The following is a 25,263-nucleotide window of genomic DNA, read 5'->3' as shown; positions in this document are numbered from 1 at the left end:
TATGAATTACTCACAAATACATGGAGGAGAAGCAGATAACATATACACCAAACAGATAACATATGCATCTACTGACTATGGGCCCGTACAGACAGGCAAAATAAAGCTGCTTTGGGTCACTTTGGAGGTATGCTGTTTCAATGATGCATGCGTCCTAATGGGCCAGAAGCCATGTCAAAGCCACGCTCCAGTCCTAAGGACTGGAGAGCTGCTTTGGTGCAGCTTCTGGCCTCTTAGGACGCATGCATCATTGAAACAGCATACCTCCAAAGTGACCTGAAGCAGCTTTATTTTGGCCTGTCTGTATGGGCCGTATAACCCATCAAATGGTTATACCCTCTAACCCCATAGTAGCTTGAAGGCATGAAAATGTGGATTTCTGAGTCATAATGTGGGTTCAGGCCAAACTGCTGTGTGTGTGCGTATGTCAGTCTAAGCCAAACTGAGCTGATTACCTAATCTCTGAATGGGCTCAAAACTGAATCTTGTGGCAGATGCTGAGCTGCCTCCCAATTTATTCATTTATTTTAAAAATCATGACCTGTTATCTAAATCTGCACTATTGCAGTCTGAACTACAATAAACCAATCTGGGGTGCAATGGGGGAGAATAAGAATGCTGCCCTCCCCAATAACATTTGTCACTAGTTCTTCAAATTTCTAGCATTGGGGTAAAACTTCAGTTGAGCATTTAGTGATGGAAATGAGGCATCCCTGCCAAAAACGGGGAGGCAAAGTTACTAAGGGAATGTAAACACAGCAAATGTTGTGAATGTTTTTCCATCTGTCACTCTCTGCAATAGCAGAACTTGAGGACTGAAAGAAAATTTCATGGAGGGGGATGGGATCATTCTTATGGGGGCAATTCCCTCATTTTCTTCCCCCTGCAGCTCCATCCCTGAGACACCTAAAGCAGTTCTTGGGTGGTTAGTCAACAGTTATTGCAGTTCCACCAGTCCATTTGGTCTCCTTTAGTTGAGCCAGCCTCCTCTGAACAAATCTTGCCAAGAAAAGTGGAATTCCCCCAGGGCAGAAGGTTAAAATGTAGGCCATGTCCTGGAAAAGGAGGCCCTCTGGCCAGGCTGCCTAGTAGCCACAGTGAGTCTGGGGTGTCTCTTCAGGGTGTGCTCTGCTCCTTGATGTTCCTTCCAACCTAGAGCAGCCCTAAGGAGAACCTATCCATGGAAGCCCAGGCTTCTTAGTTATGTTCAGACTCCAGGGCCTTTGGGAAGCCCTCCTGGGCAGAAGGCTGAGAGGGAGGACATGTCCTGGCCTTGCATTCCCCTCAGGGGCTCTCCCCCTCCTCCTCCTCCTCCTCCATTTGGGGCCAAAGCCCTGAGGGAAAATACCCCCCCCCCCCCCGTTTGACCCAAGGCTTTGAGAAGGAAGGCAGGCAGGGGCTCTCTTCTCCTCCTCGCCCTTCCTCTGCAAAGGGGAAGAAGGGAGGAGGAGCCCAGGGCTTGGCTTCCCTCAGCCCTTCCAGCCGCAAAAGGACTCCTTCTTCTTCTTCTTCTTCCTTCCCTTGCCTGGCTCTCCTCCCGGCTTGGCTAAATTGCCAGGGAAGCCGGGGCTGAGAGGGAGGCGCCCAGAAAGAAGCCCAAACAGCTGTTGCAGCTGCTGGGAAGATGGCGAGCCGCAGCGACCTCCTGCTCTTCCTTCTGCTCCGGCTCCTCTGGGGCCACTTCGGGTCCCTTGGCTGTGAGTCCTTTGGCCTTTGCGGGATGGATGGATGCCCTGGGAGGAGGGAGGGAGGGAGGGAGGGCAGAAAGGAGCCCCCCAAAAGGAGGAGCCCCATCCTGGGTCCTTTCTGCCGCCGCCAGGCTTTCCCTAGCCCTGGGCTGCCGGCTCCTTGGCTCTTCTTCTTCTTCTGCCTAGTCCTCCTCTGCCTGCTTCCCTCCTGGAGGGAGGCTGCTTTTCAGCCCAAAGGGAATCACTCCCCTGGCTGGGACCTTTGGCACAGCTCCTTCTCCGGCCACTTCGCCCAGGGGAAAGAAAAGAAAAGAAGCAGCATGAGGGCCCTGGCATGAAGGGCAAAGCTATGGCTTCTAGAGCAAGGCTTGTGGGACAGGGCCCTCCCCTTTCCTTGGGGTGAGTGAGGGACACAGGACCCCGGTGAAAGTGGAGGAGAAGAAGCCACAAAGACAGACTCAAGGGCTTCCAGAGCAGCAGGGCTTGTGGGGCTGGGAGACACCCCCCCCCCCCTTTGCCCTCTGGAGTTGGGAAGTCTGGCTGGAGTCTTCCAAGTGGGCTTTCTGGATGCCAGGCATGTGCAGGGCCCCCTCCTCTGAAGCCTTTCTCTGGCGTCTGCCTCAGAATAACTCACCCAGTGCTGCTTTCTGTGAAATCAGGCTCAGGATCTGAGTGTTTAGTCTCAGTTCTTTAATAAGGTTTGTAATGCTTATTCTAGAAAGGTTTGCTTTTGCGTTTTGCAACCTAAGTTGTGTTGTTCTCCTGCTTTGTTAGGCTGCAACAAACACTGCCAAAGACATCTTGGTCCTCAGCATTTGAGCGGATGCAAGCACCAGCTTCTGTTTGTGCTCAGTCCTTCTCCTTTGGCGTGTCTGCTTCATCCTTCGTGTCATTAGACCGTTAGTTCTTGTCTCAGGAGATAATTAGAGCCCAGAAGCAGGGAGCTCCTGATGGGCCTGAAGCTGCAGGAGCTGGGCAGAGGGGCTGAGGAGCAGAGGGAGACTTGGAGATGGCTCATCCACAGCCTCATTATGAGTTGAGGCCGACTGGTCTGGAAGGCAGTTAACAACAGCAGGAAAGACTTGAGCCATGGTTTTGAAAGCTGGGCATCTTTTATTTCTTTGCCTCCCCTTTGTTCAACAAGGGAAATGGTCACCAAGGAATTACTTTTCCAGCAAAAAAGAAATGCTCAAAAGTCACATGCTCCGGCTCCTTTCCTCTCCTCATCTAGGGCCAGTGCATAAAATTAGCATGTGATATTCAGTGGTGTGAGAGAAAACCTTCTGCATGTGTTCAGGAGTACTGGAACAAGACAAAACTAACAAGTCTTATTTGGAGCTTTATCCTCATGCAATCAACAATAAATATAATGGGCAATTGGATGCCTGTCCCTTGTTGTCTGCACATTACATCTAGGAATGGAAGTTTTCTAAGTAGATATTGTTGAACTGCTACTTCTAGTATTTCTCACTATCGGCTGTACTGGCTAGGACACCTGGTCCTGGGAGAGACAGTTGAACAACATCTAAAGAAGTCTTTCAAATAAAAACAGCTGCTTTTAATCTCCTTTGGAAGAAAAGCAAGATATCAAACAAATAAGTTGGTAATGGGACAGCTGCAGATAGACTCCCCACGCAATTTGAAACTGGTCATACACCATGGGGAAGCAGGACCTTTGGGCATCAAGCAAGGCTGCTTCTACAGATGAGTTCCACAACCCATGGAAGGTGGCTAGGCAGGGCCAGCAAGGGTGCAGCCCCACTCCTTATGATATTATGGTTAAATATGTGAATTGTGACCAAATAGGGCTGCAGAGCAGAACTTTTATGGTTCAAGAAAACCTTTAATGGTCTGAAGCAGGTTGCATCCCTTTACATACAATTGCTGGGGAGCAGAAGAAGGGTTGGGGTTTTGTTTTGTTTTGCTCTCAGCCCCTGATTCTAGCTGGCTACTGCTGGAAACAGAAAAGTGGTCTAGATCAGGATGAACATGGGGCCCTCCAGGTGTTTTTGAAATCACCACTGGCTTTGCTGGCTGAGGCTTTTGTTAGTCTCAGTCAAAGAACATCTGGAAGGTTGCACATTCCCCATCCTTGGTCTGTGGCAGGTGTGAAAATCTGTGCATCTCCATAGGTTATTGGACTGCCATTTATTCAGTACTAGGAAATATCACAAGTGTTGTATGGGTTGAAGTTCATTATTACTACAGGTAATTATTACTACATTATTACTACACAACATGTGATCTGAAAGGAATGAAAATTTGGGTGTTAGAACCTGCACTGCTTGAAAAGTGTTTCATAATCCATGCAAAATAGATCCAAAGTAGGGTCTAAACAAAGCTGAAGTTTGCTCATTTACATTCATGCCAGCCTAACTATAAATATTATGTTTGATCAAAATTGATTCATATATGTGGCTTTTACAGCACCATAAAGCAGTATAAAATAGTCAGAAATTGAAAGCATTTGTCCAAGGAGCACTTGACATAACTGACTGGATCCAAAACCTTTGTAAAGTTTTCATTTTGATCCAATTTGATAACATCAGGTTTGATAAATTTATAACCATAATTTTTTAATAAAAGACATGTGTAGCTTTTTTTATACAAACAAATTGACAAACCGTTTATATTATAGTATAGATTTAGGCAGCATGGGTGTAATGACTGATTGGGTTAACTTGAGCGTATGTACTAGTATTCATTTCCCTTGCATACTGTCTAGTTAGTGATACTTTAATTTTTTAGTTTATAAGTGACTTGTATACTAATGAGCTAATTTACTTGGCTTTCTGTATTGAAGAATGGTATGACTTTTTATTTTGAGTGTAAAAAAATTACTAAAATCTAAGTTGGATTTCTCCTGCTACCCTTCATTTCCATGCTCTACTTTGGAATGGGAATCATGTGGAACTTAGCACCTTTCTTCAAAATTGTTATGGTCACCAGGTATGAAAACAGAAGATTCTTTTATTTTTACAGCTGCATTTATAATATGCACGGTACTGAAGGATCCTCGAGTTGTTAATTCACAGCATTACTCACCATTGGCTATGCTGGCTAGTGCTGCTGGAAGTTTCAGTTCAACAACATCTGAAGGGTTGCACTGCTCCCACCCCTGTGGCAGAGTATATACAGTTATCATAATGGAGTCATAGAGTGGGAAGTAGTCTCAAAGCCCTCAAAGAAATCCATTGATAAAACTGAGCAACCTGAGTTGGTTGCTATTCAGCCTTGTTGTTTGGGCTGTATGCACCCTTTAATAGAGAGAGCCATCTTGGTATATCTCAGCCTCAGAGGATGGCAATGACAAACCCACTCTGAAGAAACTTTCCAAGAAAACTCTATGATAGGTTCACCTTAGGGTTGCCATAAGTCAAAAATGACTTGGAGACGCACAAACAACAAACTCTTTAAAAGAAATAGAAATATTAGCACATAGTTTTCACTGACCAAAACCTTCAAACATCCACACCATACTTGCAAGAAGAGGCTTCTCTTCATGACCTTCAGGACGGCTGTGGAAAATATTCAGGGTGTTTGCTTATTATAAAAAAACAACATAAGTTGGCCAGAACTATTGAAAACTAAAACAACATGTAGCCCCACACTAAAGAACTTGATAAAAATAAAAAGCTAATAGTTCTATTTTCTCTTTGACAAATATAACCTCAGTAAAGATAAGGGGCTACGAAAATAAAAACAAATGCAAGAAAAACACCACACCCAAGCAATGTGGTGAACAAAACTATGTGAACCTGAAGCACACAGCTGTAAAAACAATGTGTGGTTAAATATGTTGGACCTCTGATAAGAATGCACAAGAACATGAATGCAAATTCATGATAGACATAATGTTTGTTTTTAATTCTCCACCTATGTGATTTTGAATTGATTCATTGCTGAAAAGATATTATATGTTTCTTTCTTTCTTTTTAATCAGATAATTTAATATGATCTTTGAATAATTGAAACCATGTACCAGCTGCAATTCTCCCTTTGTGTGATGTTCTCATATGTCGGTCACTTTATCAGATTTGTATCCCACCTTTCCTCCAATGAGTTTGTGGTGGTGTAGATGGCTTGTCTGTCCATTTTTATGCTCACAGCAATCCTGTAAGGCAGATGACTTTGAAAGTTATTTAATTATTTTATATCTTACTTTTTTCCAGCCCTTGACTCAATATGGCTCAAAACATAGTGACGGGCTTCTGCATTCTATCTGAGCATGTAATGGGATATCATCCAGCCATTTCAGTTTGGCAGAGGCAATCCTGGTTAATCCTCTGCTGTCTCACTTTTTCAGCCGCTTTTAAAATGTACCAGTTTCTTTCTCTTCCTCCTCTCAGTTTCCCTCCTCATTCTTGGCTTACTCAGTTGCTTCAAACTGAGTTCAAAACTCAGTTACAACTCAGTTAACTCTGGAGGGTGGAGAGGACAGGGTTAAGTCTTCCCCTTTTAAAACTCAGTATATATATTCCAGTATATATATTCCAGATGTAATGGGGCTTCTCTTCTTAAAATAGTAATTTTGTCATATTCTTCCTCGTTAATAACCTTTGCCTTTCTGTTGCCTGGCCACATTTTTTTTTACCACACTGTGATGTAGCGCAGCCACACATGCCCTGTTTTCCATCTGTTGGAGGGTATGTGGTGGGGAAAATGTATGTAATTTGAAATAGCAAAATTTGCAATCTATAATGAGAGCCAGCATGGTGTAGTGGTTTGAGTGTTGGACTACAACTGTTGAGATCTGGGTTCATTTCCCTGTTTGGCCATGGAAACACACCAGGTGACCTTGAGTGACTCACACATTCTCAGTCCCAGAAAACCCTGTGATAGAATCATAGGATCATAGAATCACAGACTCCACTCTGAGGAAGTGTGTTCTACTGTCAAACAGCTCTTACTGTCAGGAAGTTCTTCCTGATGTTTAGGTGGAATCTCTCTTCCTGTATCTTGAATCCAGAGTCCTTAGGAACACCATAGGTAAGAAACAACTTGGAGGCACACAAAAACAACAGCAAACCTTATATTTAGGCAGGATACAGACCGCCCAAAAAGGGCGGTCTCCCGCCTGGTTTGCTCCACGAGGGAGCCGCAGCAGACAAACCGCGTGGCTCTGTCACGGAGCAAAAAGAACCTGCAAAAGGCGGGTTCTTCTTGTGGTGCCTTTGTGACGCCACAAGGCGCCAATGGCGTACTTGCGGCGTCACAATTGCACTGGGACGTGCAGACGCTATGCGTCCGTCACGTCAAAACAGCAGCACCTGTATGTACAGGGCACCGCCATTTTGATGCCCTCGTCATGTGCGAGGGGAGAGTCGTGTCTGGAAGTGCTGCCCCTCACACGTAACGACGGCGTCCCGTAGGGCCCGTCTGTACAGCGCCTTAGATAACTTTTGGTATGATGTAAAATAAGTTATCTATTTGTAAACCAAAAGCTTTTCCCATATTAAAGGGGTAGGGAAATTGCCCTTTAGTTAAAACAGAGGTATGTAAAGAGTGAGTGGGGCCTGGGCTTCATGCACCCCATTGTGACTATGGGCCAAAACAGATGGCCATATAAGGGCAACTTGATGCAACCACATGCTGCAGCCCTGATCCAGCTTTTTTTCAGCACATGTATAAACACCACGCCACCGGACCACCACAATGCTCCTCACCATCTGGTCGGGCGGGTGGCATGACGCTGGCTTGGGAGAAGTGTTGGGGCATGTGTCATCTAAATGCCACGCTCCCATGCTGCCTCCAAGCAGGCATATTGTGCCAGTCTGTTTCACCCCTATGTTTTGATGGTGGAAAAGTTGTGGTTTTACCAACCTATTATTGGATACTTCCCGGAATAGTAATTCTGCTCAGAGGTGGGGCACAGCCTTGCAGGCCTCTTGAAAGCCCCCCAAAAAACTTAGAAATTGACCTTTGTTGTTAATTCACAAAATAGATGTAATGGGGCTTTGAAAAGTTTGCATCATACTGATTTAGTTACATAGTATAACTGTTTTCATGCCATTGCTTATAGTGAGATTCGGACATGCTTCACTTTTTCTGAAATGCCACTATGACATCTTAAAAAGCTGTATGATTTTTTTAAAGTGCTACAGCCTTGATGGGTACCTTTGGATTGTGTCCCATATTTAAAGAAAGGCCACACCAGAAGATCCCAGTGTGGTGCAGTGGATAGAGTTTGTGACATACTGTGTTGCTTTGAGCAGTTCATTAACCCTGGATTTCAGTTTTCCATTTATAAAGGCCAAGTTGGAAGACACTGTATGCTGGAAATTCTACATAAACGATGAGCTGGTACTTTTAGTGCTTTCCTGAATCTTGACAGTATTTGCAGTACTTGAATTGTTTCCTGCTTTGTTTGAGATCATGGACCATCTTTGTAAGCTGGAAGCTAGAAGATTTCAGAAAGTTCTCTGTGTAGATGGTTTTGGCTAGGTTTGTTGAACCCCAGAGATGATGTAATTTTCTGCTTCTTCCTACATCTAAATCCTTACTGACAAAGCCACCAAACATAGCGGTTGATTAGTTGGTGTGTGTCGTTTTAACATCCTAGGTCAGTGTGCAAGACCCATGAATGATTTTTCCACTTTGTTGCCTTTATAAAAGAGTTGGCGCAAACCTTTGCATGGTAATGAAGGCTTCCTTAGAGATTCACCTTTAGGAGTGCCAGGCTCTTCTTTTTATTTAAATGAAAGGGCAGGGAAAAATAACTGTTAATCCCACTTAAAAGCAGCACTGTTAAGCAATGAATCTGATACAAAGCACAACACTGTACTGTGTGTTTTCCTGTTTGTGTAATCTGCATCCGCCATGTGTTGATTTGCTTTCCATGTGTACCTAGTTTATTAGTTTTAAAAGTACTTAAAAGGGCAATACATGTGCATCAAAGTTTGCAAGCTATCTTACTACAAATATTGTCAGTTGATTTTATCTTTGCAAACATATTTTGTCATTTAGACAAATATCATTTTCTGCAAAACGTTAAAGATTTGATCGTGCTGCCAACTAGAATTCACAACTCTGCTGTGCCAGTAGAGGACAAACTACAATTCCATGATGCCCCGTGTGATTCCCAAGAATAAAATCAAAAGGTCACTCCTTCTCTCACATACACACCCATTTCTAGTTCAAGCAGGGCTGTGGTCCAAGACTCTTAAGAGACAAACTAGATAAGACAATATTGTATAGTTTGGCAAAGCCCCCTGTTGCTGCTGGCCAGTTGCTTTTCTCTTTTCTCCTCCTTTAAAATCTCAATACATATTTATATTCTGTAGCTGCCTCACAAAGCTATTTTTCATGAAAACAAATGTTGGAGCTTTTTAAAATGAGTTTGCATGTAATGCATAATCTGATCCTTTATCTTTGGTCAAACTAGAAATGAAAGAGAGAAAGTTCTCTGAATCTGTGCTTTGCTTCAAGGGAAGTTTAAGTTTCCACATTAGTAAGCAGGGTGCAGGACTGTAACCTTGTTTTATTTTATGTTTTTCTAGTAGAAAAGTAATTCAGATTTCTTGAACAGCACTTTCTTCTCTTAAAGGGAAATAACTTTGCACTTAGCCAATGTCTTGGAATAATCAAATAATGTATCTTGTTCATACACGGGTCTGAAACTGATGCAAAGGTAGGTCCCTGCTTCCCATCACCCCTCAGTCCACTCTCCAACATCTTTTTATGGTGTTTTAAACATGTTTTTAATTTATGTTTTTCAAACAGAAATTCAGTTTAATTGTGTTTTAACTTTTGTATTACAGTGCGTCCTTGCCTTACGCGGGGGATCTGTTCCGGATCCCTCCGCGTAAGGTGAATTCCGCCTATGTTCGAGCCCCATTGGAAACAATGGGGCTCGTGCGCGGTGGCGTGGGTGCACGTGGGGCGCAACGGGCACGCGCACCCATTCAATTGAATGGGACGTGCCGCCCTGCGCGTGCGCCGCGGCTTGAGCGCATACGCTCAAGTCCGCGTATGGCGCGGGCGCACTGTATGAGTTTTTAAACTGTATTGCAGGGACGTAGCTAGGATTTTAGGAAGGGGGGGTCCAGACTAAGTACCACCATTATAATGGGGCTTGGGTATGGCGGCACAGCAGCACACACCATTCATTTTTCTAATGGAAGGGGGGGTCCGGACCCCAAGAACCCCCCCTCCTTGGCTACGTCCCTGTGTATTGTGCTTTTAAAACTCTGTATGCCACCTTGGATTCCACACTGGGAGAAAGGCAGAATATTAAATAAATGAATAAATAAATCCCATTGGCGGGCAAGGTTCTAGAGCATTTGGTGGCTTCTCAGCTCCAGGGGCTCCTGAATGAGGTGGATTTTCTAGATCCGTTTCAGTTCGGTTTAAGGAGTGATTATGGGATGGAGAGAGCTTCAGTCACCTTGGTGGTTGACTTGTGTGGAAGAACAGGAAGAGGAAATGTGTTTCTGTTAGTTTTGCTGGACCTCTTGACAGTTTTCATGGTATCTGTCTGGGCTTACTCACTGGGATGGGGCTTGGAGGTACTCTTCTACTGTGGGTCTGTTCTTTCCTGGAGGCTCTCAGAAGGTGGTGTTAGGGGGTTCCTTTTTCACTTCTTGGCCAGTGGCTTGTGGAGTCCTTCCGAGTTCTGTGTCCTTCCTATGGGGAAGGAATGTGATATGTTTCCAAATATCATTTGGGTTGGATCCAAAGGCGGCCTTCTGGTCACGGAAGAGGTCTTCTGCTGTGTATCCCTCACAGTAGCATGTTGTGTAGAATCAGTGAAATTAAAGCCAAAATATGATCATTGCTGTGCAATATCTTTCACAAAAAGGTGCATGAAGTTTTCTGTAGATCTACCTCTTTTATTATATAATACTCTTAATGCTCCTTACGTATTTGCAGAACAGTATTGATTCCTTTTGCATATGTTTTTCTAATCCAACCTATCTCCCTATTCCATAATTTGTACCCAGAGTTTGGGAAAGTTTTTTTTCCAATGTTGACTTAGGGATTCTAGGAGATGTAGTTCACAAAGTAACTTTTCCTAGCTTCCGGTATATCTATATTCTTCTCGTTGTTTCTGTGTTCCTGTTTGCTACAACAGTTATTGTGAGATAAATTTTCTTCCCTATAGTTTATGATCCTTTGTAAAAAAAAAATTCAGACTTTGGAGACCTTAGATTAGCAGCCATTAAAAGGACAGTATTTGCATTTTAGGCTTTGTAAATGCACCAACTTTCGAACAGTTCTGTTGCTATGGAAATCAACTCTATAAAGGGCTCACAATACAAGCAGGAATCTATTGTTTATGAGACGCTAAGTCGTTTTAAACACCCCAGCCCCTATTTCCCTATTCATTACCAAGGCAACAGGATTGGCATAAAAATTCTCAGACTTCAAAACTGAGTGTTGGTATTCTTGCTTGGCTAAGCCACGGTATAAAGTGTCAAAATTGTAACATTTAAAAGCTATCTGGGAAGGGAGGGAATTTCTTGGGATTTTCTTGGCAATTCCTTAAAACTACAGTAGTTGTTTTCTGCCACTGTACAGTCTTGACTGACAGATTTGTCTGTGCTGCTGTAATCTCTTGCAAAGCCATGTGATAAACAGGCTGTTAACATCTGGCAAACTACTTGCTCAAGTGCAAACAGGGACCATGTCCTATAAGAACAGTGTGTAGGTATCTTGGGTGCTAGGTGCATGATGATGCTCATATTCAATAGGTAAATAACTACACCATTGGGTTTTTATCCCCATTGTTACACAAAGAACAGGTGGAGGGACTGGAGGAGTCCCCACCAACTGTAGGCATTACAGTGGACCCTTGTTATATGCTGGGGTTTGGTTCCAAGATCCCCTCTGGATAACAAAATCCGTGGATGCTCAAGTCCTATTAAGTATAATGATAAAGAAAAATGGTGTCCCTTATAAAAAAAATGGAAAATCAAGGCTTGACAGTTGAAATTTATACTTTTTTTGAATATTTTCAAACTGTGGATGCTTGACTCCATGTACAAAAAAAATCTGTGTCAAAGAAGGGACGACTATACTTCACATGTTGGGGAAATTAGCTTTTGCCAGAGGTTTGGGTAGTCTTTGGACTGTTTACAACTGCTTATACCAATACTAACGGAGAAGAGCTCAAAGTTTTGAGTGAATTAAGGTTTTATTTAGAAGAATACAGAGCTCAGTCACACACATGCAACAGCAATTGAAACAAACAAGAGCATAAAGAGCTAACTGAACTGGAAATATGGAAATGTGATTTGGAATGGAAATGTGGAAATGAGTTTTTATAGGCTTGCAGTGGGGTTATAATTACCTGTCCAATGAGCAGACCACAGAAAACTGGAGTGACTCAGACTGGGAGAGACCCAGAACAAACAGATAATGTGGGGTGTATGCCGGCTCAGAGGCTAGGTTTTGGAACCATATTTATACCTTAAAACTAGCACCAGGAAATGGCCTATTTGGTCATGTAGCAAAGGCTGAATGTCTTCTCCCAGGAATCAGCAATAGGATTCCAGGCTGGTTGATATCTAATTTTAGATTGACAAAAAAAAAGTGACTGGATCAGCATATCCCAGGATGGGTGGACAGGAAAGTTGGCTGGGAACACAACAGAGGGTAGGGCAGAACCTTGGCGGTGCAGTGGTTAAATGCCTGTACTGCTGCCACAAGGTTGTGGGTTCGATCCCAGGGGTTTCAAGATCCACTCTGCCTTGCATCCTTCTTAGGTCACTAAAATAAGTATCCAGCTTATTGGAGGCAATTAGCTTACAGATTGTAAACTGCTTAGTGCTTAGTTCACTGATAAGCCATATGGAAATGTACTTGCTATTGCTATTGCTAGGCAGAGAAATTGTCTTAGTGCTTTGGGTGTGAGGAGATCCTTTGTCTCAAGTTGTGAGAGGAAATGCAGATTACTTGGAGAAAGGAAAGAACACTTAATTCACACATTTAGATTTATCTTGTTTACCTGGCTGTAAACAAGCTTCAGGACACATTCCTTTTTTTTCTTTTTCTTTTTTTTTTTCTTCCTTTTTTTTTTTTTTTTTTTTTTTTGCGAACCTGGCCAAGTGTTCCTGAAAGATCACTGATCTCTAAAAAACATGCTATCTCTAGATATGAAAATATCAGGACCCCAAAATACAGCGTGGAGTATGCAGGGGCGCTAACATCATACACCAGTAAAGGATGGCCCGGCTGCATTTTTTCTGGCCGATAAAAAAGGATGAATTGCCTCTACTGAGAGCCTTCAGGAATAATACAGTGTAAAATTTCAGCCTCCCCGTAATTGTTCAACATTTAAAAAAATACATTTTCCATAACCAGAGTTTCAGAGAAACAAAATTAACCCCTATTCCTAGTACACACTGGGTTGGCTCTAGGTTTAGGTGCAGTGGGGCTAACAAAGCCAGGCTTCCCTGTCCTCTCCTCTTTTCAGCTACTCTCCAGACTTTGACCTGGAAGTGTTGTGGTATAGGATGTATTGTGGTATTAGGGAGGAGGTGGGAATCCCTCAAAATCAGTTAGGGCTTTCTTCCATGAGTGGAGCCTTTCCATTCAGAGAAGATAGGAATTGAAGTGGATAGTGAAGTCCATTAAAGCTGAATTTGAGGCCCATCTTGCAAAACAATCTTTTTCTCCCCCACCCTTCTTTTTTAGTTGTAGAAGGCTTGTTCAAATTATATTTCTTTCCACACTGTATTTGAGTTTTCTTATTCCTGCTTCACTGATGTATATAATGTGTCTTTCTTCTTGTTACATTTTTAAATGGTTCCCATCAGACTGCTGGAACACATCCACAGTTCTTAAAAATATTTTTAAAGTAAATGAAGACACGTCCAAAAGAGTCTGCATAAATCTCTTTTCTTCTTCCTTCTGAAAATGGGAAATGGAAAACAATGTGAAGAAAAAGCATGCATAGCACTTGTAACCAGTAACAATAGTGGTAGAAAAATACTACTGCCAGACTGCCAGACATATATTGGCAACTATAGGTACTCCCTGCCCACAATTATTTTGCCTATATTCTTCAGTGCTTAGAAGACAAATAAATGCATAAAAGACATTTTTTAAAAAAACAGTTTCAACCTTGACAGCATGAAGGAGGGGAAGAGGAGCCAGAAGAACACAGACAAGTTTAGATGAAAGTTCAAGAATGTAGCATGATTGTCCAAAAAGACTGATGAATGTAGGCCAAATGCATTAGGATGGATCCTGACCAGATTAGTTATATTAAATTTCCACTGAAAGCAGTTATGTCAAAAGTTAGTGAAAGCTATCTTATGCATTGATTCAAATGAACACAAAAGGATTTAGCAGTCTTACAAAGAGACATTACCCGAAGTTCTCACATCAAGTCAAACTAGGGTGCATCTAGCCCAGTATCTAGGTATCGGTGTTTCAGAGAAAGTATTCAAGAGGACAATTATGCTCAGTTCTTTTTCTCTCTCCCATTCCATATTTGACAGCTAGTAGTTCAGAGTGTTTCACACTTGGACTGCCAACAACATGTTTCACCATTTGACTACAAAGGTACATGCTCTTATCCCAACTGTGTCCCTATTACTTTTTTCTTTTTTGAAAGGGTGCAGGAGCCCAGTTGCTTTTCAAACTGAGAGAGGATGCATACGTGTTGTAGAAGTGAATCCTAATAAGCAGCAAATCCATCTTATTTAGTTGTCAAAAGAAAATAGATGCAGGAGAATGGAAAGTCTTTTCACTCAGATAACATGCATAATCAAGAGATAGATGTACCTCCTTTCTGTATCAGTTCAACAGATAATTAGAGATAAATTCAATGGTAAAGAGGCCTGAAATAAAGTTACATACATTTGTTTTTAAAGAAATGTAAAGCCTGCAATCATACTTACAGTTAGATTACTTAAAGATCTTCTTGAATGCAAAGGAGACTAAACAACTTGATTATATAGCAGGCACCATTTTGACATGATACTTTTCAGTGAACAGGCCATTGCATTTTTCCTTTGCAATGATTTCTTTTTCTTTTTCTTTGCAGACTACAAAGCCTATGGAATCACCGTAGAAACAGACAACAAACTTGTTAAAGCAAGAGAATTTGAGGGTACAGTATGTGTATGAGCATTTGTACATGCATAGTAGTTCTGGGAAAAGAGGAAAGACTGCTTTACAGGTGGATTAATTTAATCAAGGAAGCCACACTGCTGAGTGTGGAAAAGCTGAGCAGGACAATTGATGACAGGAGGTCTGTCATTCATAGCGTTGCCATAAGTCAAAGTCAGTGTCATGGCAAATAGCAACAACAATAGTCCTGGGAAGAGAAAAGCCATCAGACAACAGTGCAATGGGGTGTAGAGACTAAAGGCCTTTGGTTGCTTAGAAATGTACTTGTTGGAACTGCTTTCACCAGGTATGACCCAGCCAAACCCAAGCAGTTACTATGTACCACTGATTTTAATGGGAGAAACTTAAACATATACCTAACTGTTGAAACCATCATGGAACTTTGGGTACATCTTAACTTCAGAAAACATTTCTACAAATATTATAGATAACCCTGTCAGTTTCATGGGGCGGGGTGGAGAGGAATTTGGAGATGGGGCTTGCTTCTTCCGCTCCACCCACCCTCCTCCAAATATTGTTTTCTGTCTTTTTCAGTCCTATCCCACTTTAAAATATCTACTTTTCTCCCATCCCCTGCTATCTGATTTCTATCTCTTCTTTTGTCCCATTTTTATACTGTTTAGTTCATATTACATGGTGGAGATGACCATATTTTCCAAATCCAGAAGATGTTTTCCATATATTAAACTTTAGCTTTAATCTTCCTTAGATATTCAGGTTGAGTCAGAGCTTTCTTTATAAGAGTCCACTGCTATTTGCAATTTCTTTTGTTCATAGGTAACATATGTTCTGGGCTATAAAGGATGCCTGTCCCTTGTGCCTTGGAGCACAGACAAAATTGGCTTTTAGAGTGCTAACTCAGAAGCGGCATCCACAAGTTGGAATGCATCCAGAGAAGGGTAGCTAAGATAGTGAATGGTCTGGAAAAAAAGCTTTATGAGGAATGGATGCAGGCAATGGCTACGTGTTTAAAATATTCCTCAGTCAAATAGAATGCGACCTGACCACATGTGATTTGCAAGAGTTTAGGTTTTTTGAAACCCCCCCCCCCAAAAAAAAAAAAATCCCCACCATGAGTAATGCCCTATGTACAGCCTGGAGAGGGGAAGACTGAAAGATAAAACGATGGCTACCTTCAAAGATTTGAAGGGTTATCACATGGAAGATGGAGCAAGGGCTTTTTTTTTTTTTTTTTTTTTTTTTTTTTGCCATGCCACAGGATAACACCTGAACGATTGGAATCAATTTTTCTAAAAGAGTTTCTGTCCGAACATTAGAAAGAACTTCCTGGTGGTAATAGCTATTTGACAGAAGAATGGAAAATTCTGGAAGGGGTGGACTCTTTTATTGAAATTTTGATGGTCATCTGTCCAGGATGTTTTAGCTATACATTTCCTACACTTGTAGAGGGTTGAACTAGATAGCTTTTCTGTCCCTTTTAACTGTGTTGTTCTGTTATTTTATGGTACCCTTAATGCAGTAAAGAGGTTTTAGAAATGTATTATGGCCTTCAGATAATCTAATTTTATAATAGTTAGCCTTAAAAAAAACTCACAACTATCACACGGTTTTTGTTTTTGATTTAATCTTTCTGGGTTGGTTTGTTTATAGAATCTGTTAACGACATTTATGCTCACCAGAGTTCCCAAAGCAATATGCAATAAAATAGATTAAATACATTATTTTAAAACAGATAAAAACAATTTTAAAAGCCAATTTTAAAATGCAGTTTTAACAACCAAAGGCCTTATGGAATGAATACAGTTTTGGCCATCCACCAGAAGTTCAGCAACAATGGAGGCAGCAACAATGGAGGCAGCTCGATTTCTCTTGGAAGCAAGTTCCACATTGCAGATGCTGCCATAGGCAAATCTTACAGTTATCTCCAGATCTGGTCACATATACATGTCAGCGGGGGAGGTGAGAGCTTTGGGGAATAGGTAGGGGGGTTCAGAAGCTTCAAAAGTGGGATCATGGGTTGTGTGAAGCCACCGGGCCATACTTTGCCCACCCTTGGAGTAGATTCACTGAAATCAAAAGGATAAGTCAATTATGACAAATTTAAATCCTGTTGATACAATTGATTCTATTCTAAGCATGACTAAGTCTGGATCCAGCTTGTTTTCTGCTGCTCCAGAGAACAGGAATGGATGCAAGCTACAGGAAAAGAGATCCCACCTAAACATTAGGAGGAATTTCCTGAGAGTAAGGGCTGTTTGACAGTAGAACACACTCCCTCCGAGTGTAGTGGAGTCTCCTTCCTTGGAGGTCTTTAAACAGAGGCTGGATGGCCATCTGTCAAGGATGCTTTGATTGAGTTATCCTTCATGGCAGGGGATTGGACTGGATGGCCCTTGTGGTCTCTTCTAACTCTACAATTCTATATGTTAGTGTAGGTGGATATGGTCTAGTGGTTTGAGTATTGGACTAGGGCTATGGAGATCAAAGTTCAAGCCCCCAAGTTCAGGCCATGCAAAGCCACTAGATGATCTTGGGCAAGTCACATTCTGTCAACCTCAGAGGAAATCCATGGCAAAACCCCTCTAAACAATTTCCTAAGAAAATTCTATGATAAATTTCTCTAAGGGTCACCATAAATCGCAAATGACTTGAAGGCCTACAACAAGATGATGGATTCTTTGGTTTTGTATGCAAGATTAGGCACCTGGCCTAGTGCGCTGATAGAAATATTGTAATTTTTGTTATGTACTTTCAAGTCAACTCTGACTTATGTTGACCCTGTCATAGTGTTTTCTTGGCAAGATTTGTTCAGAGAAATTTTGCCATTGGTTTCCATAGGCTGAGAGTGTATTACGTATCTCAGGTCACACAATGGGTTTCCACAGCCAAACGGGGAGCCTAACCCTTGTCTCCCAGAGCCCTAGACTAATACAAACCATTACATTAAACTGGCATTTTGGGTATTAAGTGTCTAGGGTGGTGAGGCTTGCTGCTCATTATGCTAATTCTGTTAATACTAACAGACAGTGCAGATGAAGGCTTTAGTCTAGGCCGGGCATAGTGAATAGTGAATGATTGGGTCCAGACCTGTTGTACTCACCTATCTCTTGCAATTCATACTGAGGAAGCAGTGTTGTGTCTTTTCCATGTTCACAGCTTATACAGGTGAATGGCAAAGCCCCAGAGGCCCAGCTGCTGCCCTGGTTAAACTATGCATATATACTTGCAGAATCTTCTGCAATAAGCAGGGGTTCCATCACAGGTGTACAGGGAATTCATGACTGAAAGGGGCAAAGCCAACATTAAGAAATTCCTTGTTTTTCAGCTTAACAATTTAAAAGGTGTCAAAAAATGAAAAGGAAATGGGAGGGAGGAAGACAAAAACCAAAGCTGGGTACTAGTTCTTAGTTGTTAACTTCTTATGAGTGTTCTGATTATGGAAGTGAGGCAATTACTCTGAAGATTTGTTGTTGAACAAAACTCGGTAGATTTATCTCTCCTGTGCCATTATGTTCTTCTGGGAGATGTGGTGGAGCCCTTCCATGGCTCTTGGTCCTCTGGTCACCAGATAAAGCACATATGCTGCCCTTCAATTCAGCACATCCAGGAAAACCAGCTGCTAAAAACCATACCACTAATAGGTGACATGAAGAGTGGAGCAACAAAGTGCCAGGAAAACAAAAATAAACCTGTTTGACCTTTAAAACTGGCATTGTCAATTGGTCCAATCCAAGAAACATGTTCAAGCAACTTTTTTTTCCCCAGTGTCAGGAAATTCTCCTCATTTATCATATCCTGGCTCCACAATAAACATTCCCAGCACTTGAAAACAAAAGGGTGTTGTGCAGAACTTTGAGAAACCCAAAGAGCTTTCGATTTTTGCAGTAATGTGTTTTGGCTATCTATTCAGTCATTTAGTCAGCAAGTGTTTTCTCTTTCTTTTCATTTTCTCTCTGATTCTATCCACCCTGTATTTTGTCTGTCTGTATCTGTTGAGAACCAGCATGGTGTAGTTGTTTGAGCACTGGACTATGATTCTCTAAAATAGGGTTCAAATCCCCACTCAGCCATGGAAACCCACTGAGTGACCATGGGCAAGTCATACTCTTTCAGCCTCAAAGGAAGGTAAAGAAAAAACCTCCACTGGACAAATCTTGCCAGGAAAATAGTGATAGCTTCACCTTAGAATCACCATAGGTCAGAAACAACTTTAAGGCACAAAACAACAATCTTTACCTGTTGCTTACTAAAGGATAATTAAATATCATGTATACTGTTATCCCTTTCTGCAGCATTTCCCTTTCCTGAGTTTGTGCCAGAATAAAAGAGGAATTAGTATAGGGTGCCAGCTTTGTGTAAAAAAAAGAAAGAAAGAAAATAAATTCTATAGTAACTATTTCACAGATGTACTTCATGACTAATTCTTGAATTGCTTATTCTTTTGGGTCCACTGCAAATATAATGCTGCTCACCACCGCTGCAAACCTTGGTTTGAAATACAAGAGTAAACCTCAGGAATGTGCTCTCCTTAATACCTTTACTTACATTCATTCTGCACCTTATCCTTGACTGCATTTGTTTTGGTTTATGTTATCTGTACTTATTGTAAGCATGGACAATGCTAACCAGGATGAGCAGAGGATTTATAAACAATCTGAAGGCCCCTGCTAATTAATTATGGTTAGCACTGGTGCAGATCTAGTACAGCTAAATCCAGTCCTGTGACCCAAGCCCCCACTCCCTGGTGTGTGTGTGTGTGTGTGTGTGTGTTGAGAGTGTGAGAGAGATGCCTTCAAGCTGACTCTGCCTTATGGTAATCCTATCCTAGGGATTTCTTGGCAAGATTTAGTCAGAGGTTTGCCATTTCTCACTGGGATTGATGGCTTTAATTCTATATAGGCTTGCCCAGGAATACATTCCACAGATCGTAATGGTCTCTGTTCTGTATAGGCTGTCTAAGGTTTTACTGCCAGTGTACTGTAGGAAAGCCTTCTCTGAGTTGGAATGAATGCCATTTTCCAGTCCCTTGCACTTTTCTGCAGGCTGATATTCTGAGCTGATGCCTAGTAGCTGGTGACAAATACTACTGATATGAAGGCTTTGCATTTTATTTTAAAACTATTGTCCATTCAGAAATCAGTATTTCAAAAATTTGTTAAACGTACAGAAATAGAATGAATAATCTTTACTCATCTGTAGCTACAGAAAAATGGGACAAGTGCTTCTGCAGTAATAGCACTCTTTTTAAAAACACAACCCTTACTTCATTAATCCAGAAGATTTAATCATTTTTGAGTATGGGCCTTCTGTATTTTTTCCTTCACAGAAAGTTTTTCTTTTTCTTAATCTAATAGTTTATTCATATGTGATTTTCTCAAAATTATTTCCATCTTTTACTCTCCACATGGCTTAATCTTTGCTGTCAATTTTCTCACAGATGTCCTTTCCTAATTTGAAAGTTGGTTTTTCTTCTTCCCTGCCCAGGTCAGCCATTCATTAATAGGAACTGCATTCCTTGTTATACATTTAAAACATTAATCTCTCCTAAGGAAAAAGAGAAATGTCAGTTCATTCTGAAAATGATTCTTTAAAGATGAATGAACAAGGCCAAGAATGAATGTGTCACAATGCAAGTTAAAGGATAGCTTTGGTGTTTTTCCACCCAGCTTCCAAAACTTTTTAGAAAAACAGCCTTATACAGTTAGAAGGATAAAAGATTCAACCAGAGAGTATAGTGCAAAAATAAAGGTCATTGGATTGATAACTTTCATTCTTGAAAGCAATAAAAAAGCAGACAACCTGCAAGAAAGCCACCATATATCCAGTCTGTAGAGGGGGATCTCTAAAACAGACTTCCAAAAGTCTGTTGTATTAACATTGGTTATACTTTTTAGAACAGGATAGCATCCCTTCATTACACATTGATTTAAGATGGTGCATTATATCAGTAACAAATATTCTTAGGGAAAATTTCTGAAGGATACTCTTAGCAATCTAGAGTTAATTTTATTATCAGCAGCTGAGAAGTACAGTTGTCTCCACATTTGCTGGGGTTAGGAGTGAAGGACCCCCGTGAATGTGGAAAACCCGCAAATAAAAGATTCAAACAAAATCAAACACTGATACCTTTATTCGCCAACCAAAATGCATGACATACATGTTGCAAGCTTTCGATGCTTCACTGTATATTGTGCACTTTGATTGGCCAATAAATGTATCAGTGTTTGGTGGATTTTTGTTTGCATTTGCTAAATGGCCAATACAGCTACCTCTGGATTTTTTCCACAAATAAAAAAAGCACAACATTTTACCTGAGAGACCTCTCTAGGAATCCCCAGGCCCTCTAGTGCAACTCTGTGGTCAACATCTGCCAGAAGTTGATCATAGAATCATGCTGGAGGACCTACAAATGCCTAGAGAAGTTTTTCCTGGGGTTTTCGGGCTATGTGGCCATGTTCTAGAAGAGAAAAAAACTATGGATGCCGGCCATGAAAGCCTTCGACTCCACGCCTAGAGAAGTGTTTGCTTTAGGAACTACTAGATTTTCTAGCACAACTCTATGGCCAACTTCTGTCAAAGGTGTGCTGGGGGAACCTAAAGATTCCTAGAGAGAACATATTAATCAAATCCGCAAAAGTCAAATCTGCAAATGTGGAGAGCCAACTGTATTTTAAAATATTGTAAGCAGATATTATATATGCCTTCTAAGATTAAATAGTTCTTTTTTTATAAAGTATTTTGCTATAGTTTACAGGCATTCATAAACATGAAATAATATCTGGCCATGTCCACCCATCAAGCTGCTTCTCCCCTCATTTCAGAATATGTGATATCGTGAAGAAAATGAGTAGCTCTATCCATCCTATTCTTCTGAAAATTTGAAACTTGAGGCATTGTAGATGCACAAGAAGACAGGTTTCAGGAATCTAGATGGAGGACAAGATTTATTCCTCATGAATGAACTGCTGCTATTACTGTCCTGTATGTGTGCACAGAATGGGGGAAATAGGTGTGATGGGTGCATACACTCCCAACTCTTCGGATTTGGCAAGGACAGCTCCAATTAATCCTCTGTTCTACTTTTTTGCTGGTTTTAAAATGTCCCAATTTCTCTCCCTTCTCCTCTTTGATTTCAGCTTACTTCAGTTGGTTTACACTTGGGTTCAATATACAAAAGTAGTTTGCACTCATTTGACTTAGTTGGAGGAAGATCAGAGAGAGGTGGAATCTTTTACTTCCAGTAAACTTGGTCAAAAGCAAACTGCGGTAGCCTCTCCTAGATTGTGTATTTTCTTCATTAATAAGTTTTTCTGCCTTGATTACACGTCCGAGTTTTCTTCTGTGAAATGCTGGAGGGTATGCAGGACAGTGGATTGTTTCCTGCGATTACAGATTGGAACAATTCTTACAGGAGTGTCCATTTTCCCTGCTAATTAAAAAATGCCTCCTGTAAATTCCTGCAATTTCTGTCTCCTAGAACATCCAATAGTGCTAAAGTAAACAGTGATATTTAAAGAACAGAGATGAGGACTTAGAAATGGTTGCTTGTCGTAACATATTTTTGGTGCTCACCTTTTTACATGTGTAATTGTTTGAGCACTTTGTTTTTATTTATTTACTCATTTTTACAACACTTTACATTTTGTGCTCTTCATGTAAGATAGTATGCATCTTCATGTAAAATAGGATCAGGAACCTTTCACCCTCAAGATATTTCAAACTTCAGCTCCCATAGTCCCTTTGCCATTGGCTGTGCTGGGTGTCACTTTGGGAAGTTTTATAAGGACAAAATATTTGGTAGAGCTTAGTTTTTACTACCTTGGCATAAAATATTTCTGCTTCCTTCAAATTGTAGGTAATGATTAGGGCCCAAATATCTTGAAGGAGCACATACCAAATACACTTGCCTGTACACAGCATGCTTGTACACGTCTGACATAATGAGAAGTAGAGTACATGTATTTTGTACACATGTACCTGCACCCAAATGCATTATGTAAACTGAGAACTGGACCTCAGAGTTGTTCTACCAAAACCAACTCTAAAAATAGGAGAGCTGAGTTTGTATTATATAATAAAATGCCAACTCAACACAGAAACAATTATATTTTTCCCTCTGCAGGGGCGTATTTAAGCTGTAAACACAATGCAAGGAAGCAAAGTGATACAAGGGTTGAATGGAAAAAAATTGTAGGAACAGATGTTTCATTTGTATACTTTCGTGGTTCATTTATAGGTAAGAAAATTCTACATTATTATTTGTGTGTATTTAGGCTGCTGATGGCTTGTACCTGTTTTCTTCATGTGAATTTTCCCAAGCATAGATTGCATTGAGAAACCGTGGTACATAGATTTATATAGTCATATATTTCTTGTTACATTTATATCCAGCATTTATTCCAGAGATGTTGAGGCTAAATGTCTTCCTTCCCTGCACTAACCCTCTGAGATTGGCTGCATTGAGCTGTTTCTGTGATGGATGATGGGAACCTTAGTCTAGCACATCTACAAGCACAGCCACACTGTACAATTATGGCCATTTGATACCACTTTAACTGTCATGGCTCCATTCCATGCAATCCTGGGATTTGTAGTATCAAAGTGCTATAATTGTGCACTGTTGGCTTTGGAGGGCACTGAGTTGCACAAATGATCTGAAAGGTCATTTTCATTGGAAAATACCTTGTCTTTTGTATGTTTAGGAACAAAAGTGTAAACCAGTATTAATAATAAGCGAACTTACCTTTGCCTAATCCTTGTATACATTAGGAAAGCAAATCACCATGTGAAATTAAGCCGTTTCTCACTGTCTCTCTCCACTTGTCTTTATTATTTTACAGGTAATTTTAAAGACCGAGCTGAAATTAGGCATTCAAGTATTCAGATTAAAAATGTGACTAGAAAAGATTCTGGAAAATATCGTTGTGAAATAAGCACACCTTCAGAACATGGACAAGAAGCAGGAGAAATTGAAATCACTCTCTTAGTTTTGGGTAGGAGGATAAACAAAATTATTTGATATTTATGCTAGATTTGGTAGAATAGGTAAACCTTTTAAAAGTTCCATGTGCTTTCTGATTACAGATGGAACACCATAGTACTATATTCTTTTGTGTAAAATAAGTTCCTTTATAAGAACATGTAATGTCATAACAATATATTGCTCTCAAATGAACACACCTTTTTGGCAAGGGATTTGGCAAGGTCTGCACACAGTCCACTTTTGATAGATCGGAATTTTATATGCAGTTGGCTAAAATATATATATTTGCTGGTTTATTTTTTAAGAACCGATAAGACCAATTTCACTAAACATTGCCTTGCGTTAAGGTTCAGTTAGAACTATGGCACTTGTGAGTGTACTATGCCTATAAAATGTGACCTACCACTCAATTTATCTGCATCTGCCAGAGCAACTCATGAACAAATATGCAGGTTTAGACATACAGATGTTAACCTTACATAGATGTAATTTTCTAGTTCCATCAGCTGTTCCGGTTTGTGAAGTCCCCATCTCAGCTATGAGTGGGACAGTTGTAGAACTACACTGTAAAGAAAGTGAAGGTGTTCCTGCTTCAAAGTACAGATGGTATAGGAATGGCATTCTACTGTCAGAGAGTCCAATTTTGGGAGAGGTGAAAAAGGGCAGATTACCATACACTGTGAACACTACGTCTGGAACTCTGGTAAGATAACACTTGTTCTGTAACATTCTACATTTGCCTGTCCTTGGTCCATAAAAGTGTTAAGGTGAGAATTTCCATGATTTCTATGACGAGGAAATTGATTTTTCATATATTTCATTGAGAAGTTTAATTTATTTTTGCCACAACTTCAGCCAATTCTCCAAATTGTGAACGTCATCCCCTCATTTTCCTATTTGTAACTCAACACAAATAGGATATGAGATTTACTAATAGGGGACAGGATAGCACAAGAACAGAATAGAAATAAGCAAATCAGATATATGGGGAGGGCCACCCAGAAAATTCACTTATCCCAACAGATTTCACCAGAAATAACAAAAGTACAGGCTTTCCTACTGAAGTAGTAGTCACAGACACCCTTATCTTGATCCATAACTAATGCATAGCTAATAACTTACTTTGTCAGACATCATTTGGATGCCCAGGCTAATTTCCAGATTAAGGGCTGCTTGCTAGACTCTCCATAAGCTGACAGGTTGGTGCTCTGGCCATTACTCCTCCGTTGAGACAACAGTAGCAATTCCTGTGCCAGAGTCTGGTGCACTAATGCAGGGCTTAGAACAGTGTTGACCCATGTTGACATGACAGGGTTGAGATGACATCACATGACGAGTTTGTGATCAAATTGGAATCTCTGCCAATAAAACAAAATTCAACCTCACACAATTTTAATGTTTTTATTAAAATACATTTCACATTGCTGGTTTTGCAGCATTTAATCTGAGAAGTGTCTTGGTATTATAGCTTACTGTTACTATTGAATTCAAAGATACAGCCATGTTAGTCTGTAGAATCAATAAGTAAAGAGATCTTGTAGCATCTTTGAG

The 25,263-nt window shown here is 40.8% G+C and overlaps 1 protein-coding gene across 3 annotated transcripts in view; it reads left to right on the top strand.

Moving 5' to 3' along the window:
- Window positions 1-1,469: 1,469 nt before the first annotated feature.
- The window catches only part of JAM2 (junctional adhesion molecule 2), a 37,109-nt gene continuing 13,315 nt past the window's right edge, over window positions 1,470-25,263 (top strand). For 2 of the 3 annotated variants that reach the window (XM_089512158.1, XM_089512157.1), the window contains exons 1-5: window positions 1,470-1,697; window positions 14,683-14,748; window positions 22,852-22,965; window positions 23,570-23,722; window positions 24,210-24,415. In XM_089512158.1, coding sequence (XP_089368284.1) covers window positions 1,625-1,697; window positions 14,683-14,748; window positions 22,852-22,965; window positions 23,570-23,722; window positions 24,210-24,415 — 612 coding nt within the window. In that variant the 5' untranslated portion in view covers window positions 1,470-1,624. The remainder of the gene's footprint in view (window positions 1,698-14,682; window positions 14,749-22,851; window positions 22,966-23,569; window positions 23,723-24,209; window positions 24,416-25,263) is intronic. The other variant, XM_089512159.1, reaches the window with a different exon arrangement.

This window comes from Sceloporus occidentalis, unplaced genomic scaffold, assembly GCF_023333645.1.
Source record: "Sceloporus occidentalis isolate IW3139 unplaced genomic scaffold, rSceOcc1.0.p SCAF_2, whole genome shotgun sequence".
Classification (NCBI taxonomy): domain Eukaryota; kingdom Metazoa; phylum Chordata; class Lepidosauria; order Squamata; family Phrynosomatidae; genus Sceloporus; species Sceloporus occidentalis.
Note: the sequence above shows the minus strand (reverse complement) of the source record. Positions and strands in the feature narration are given on the sequence as shown.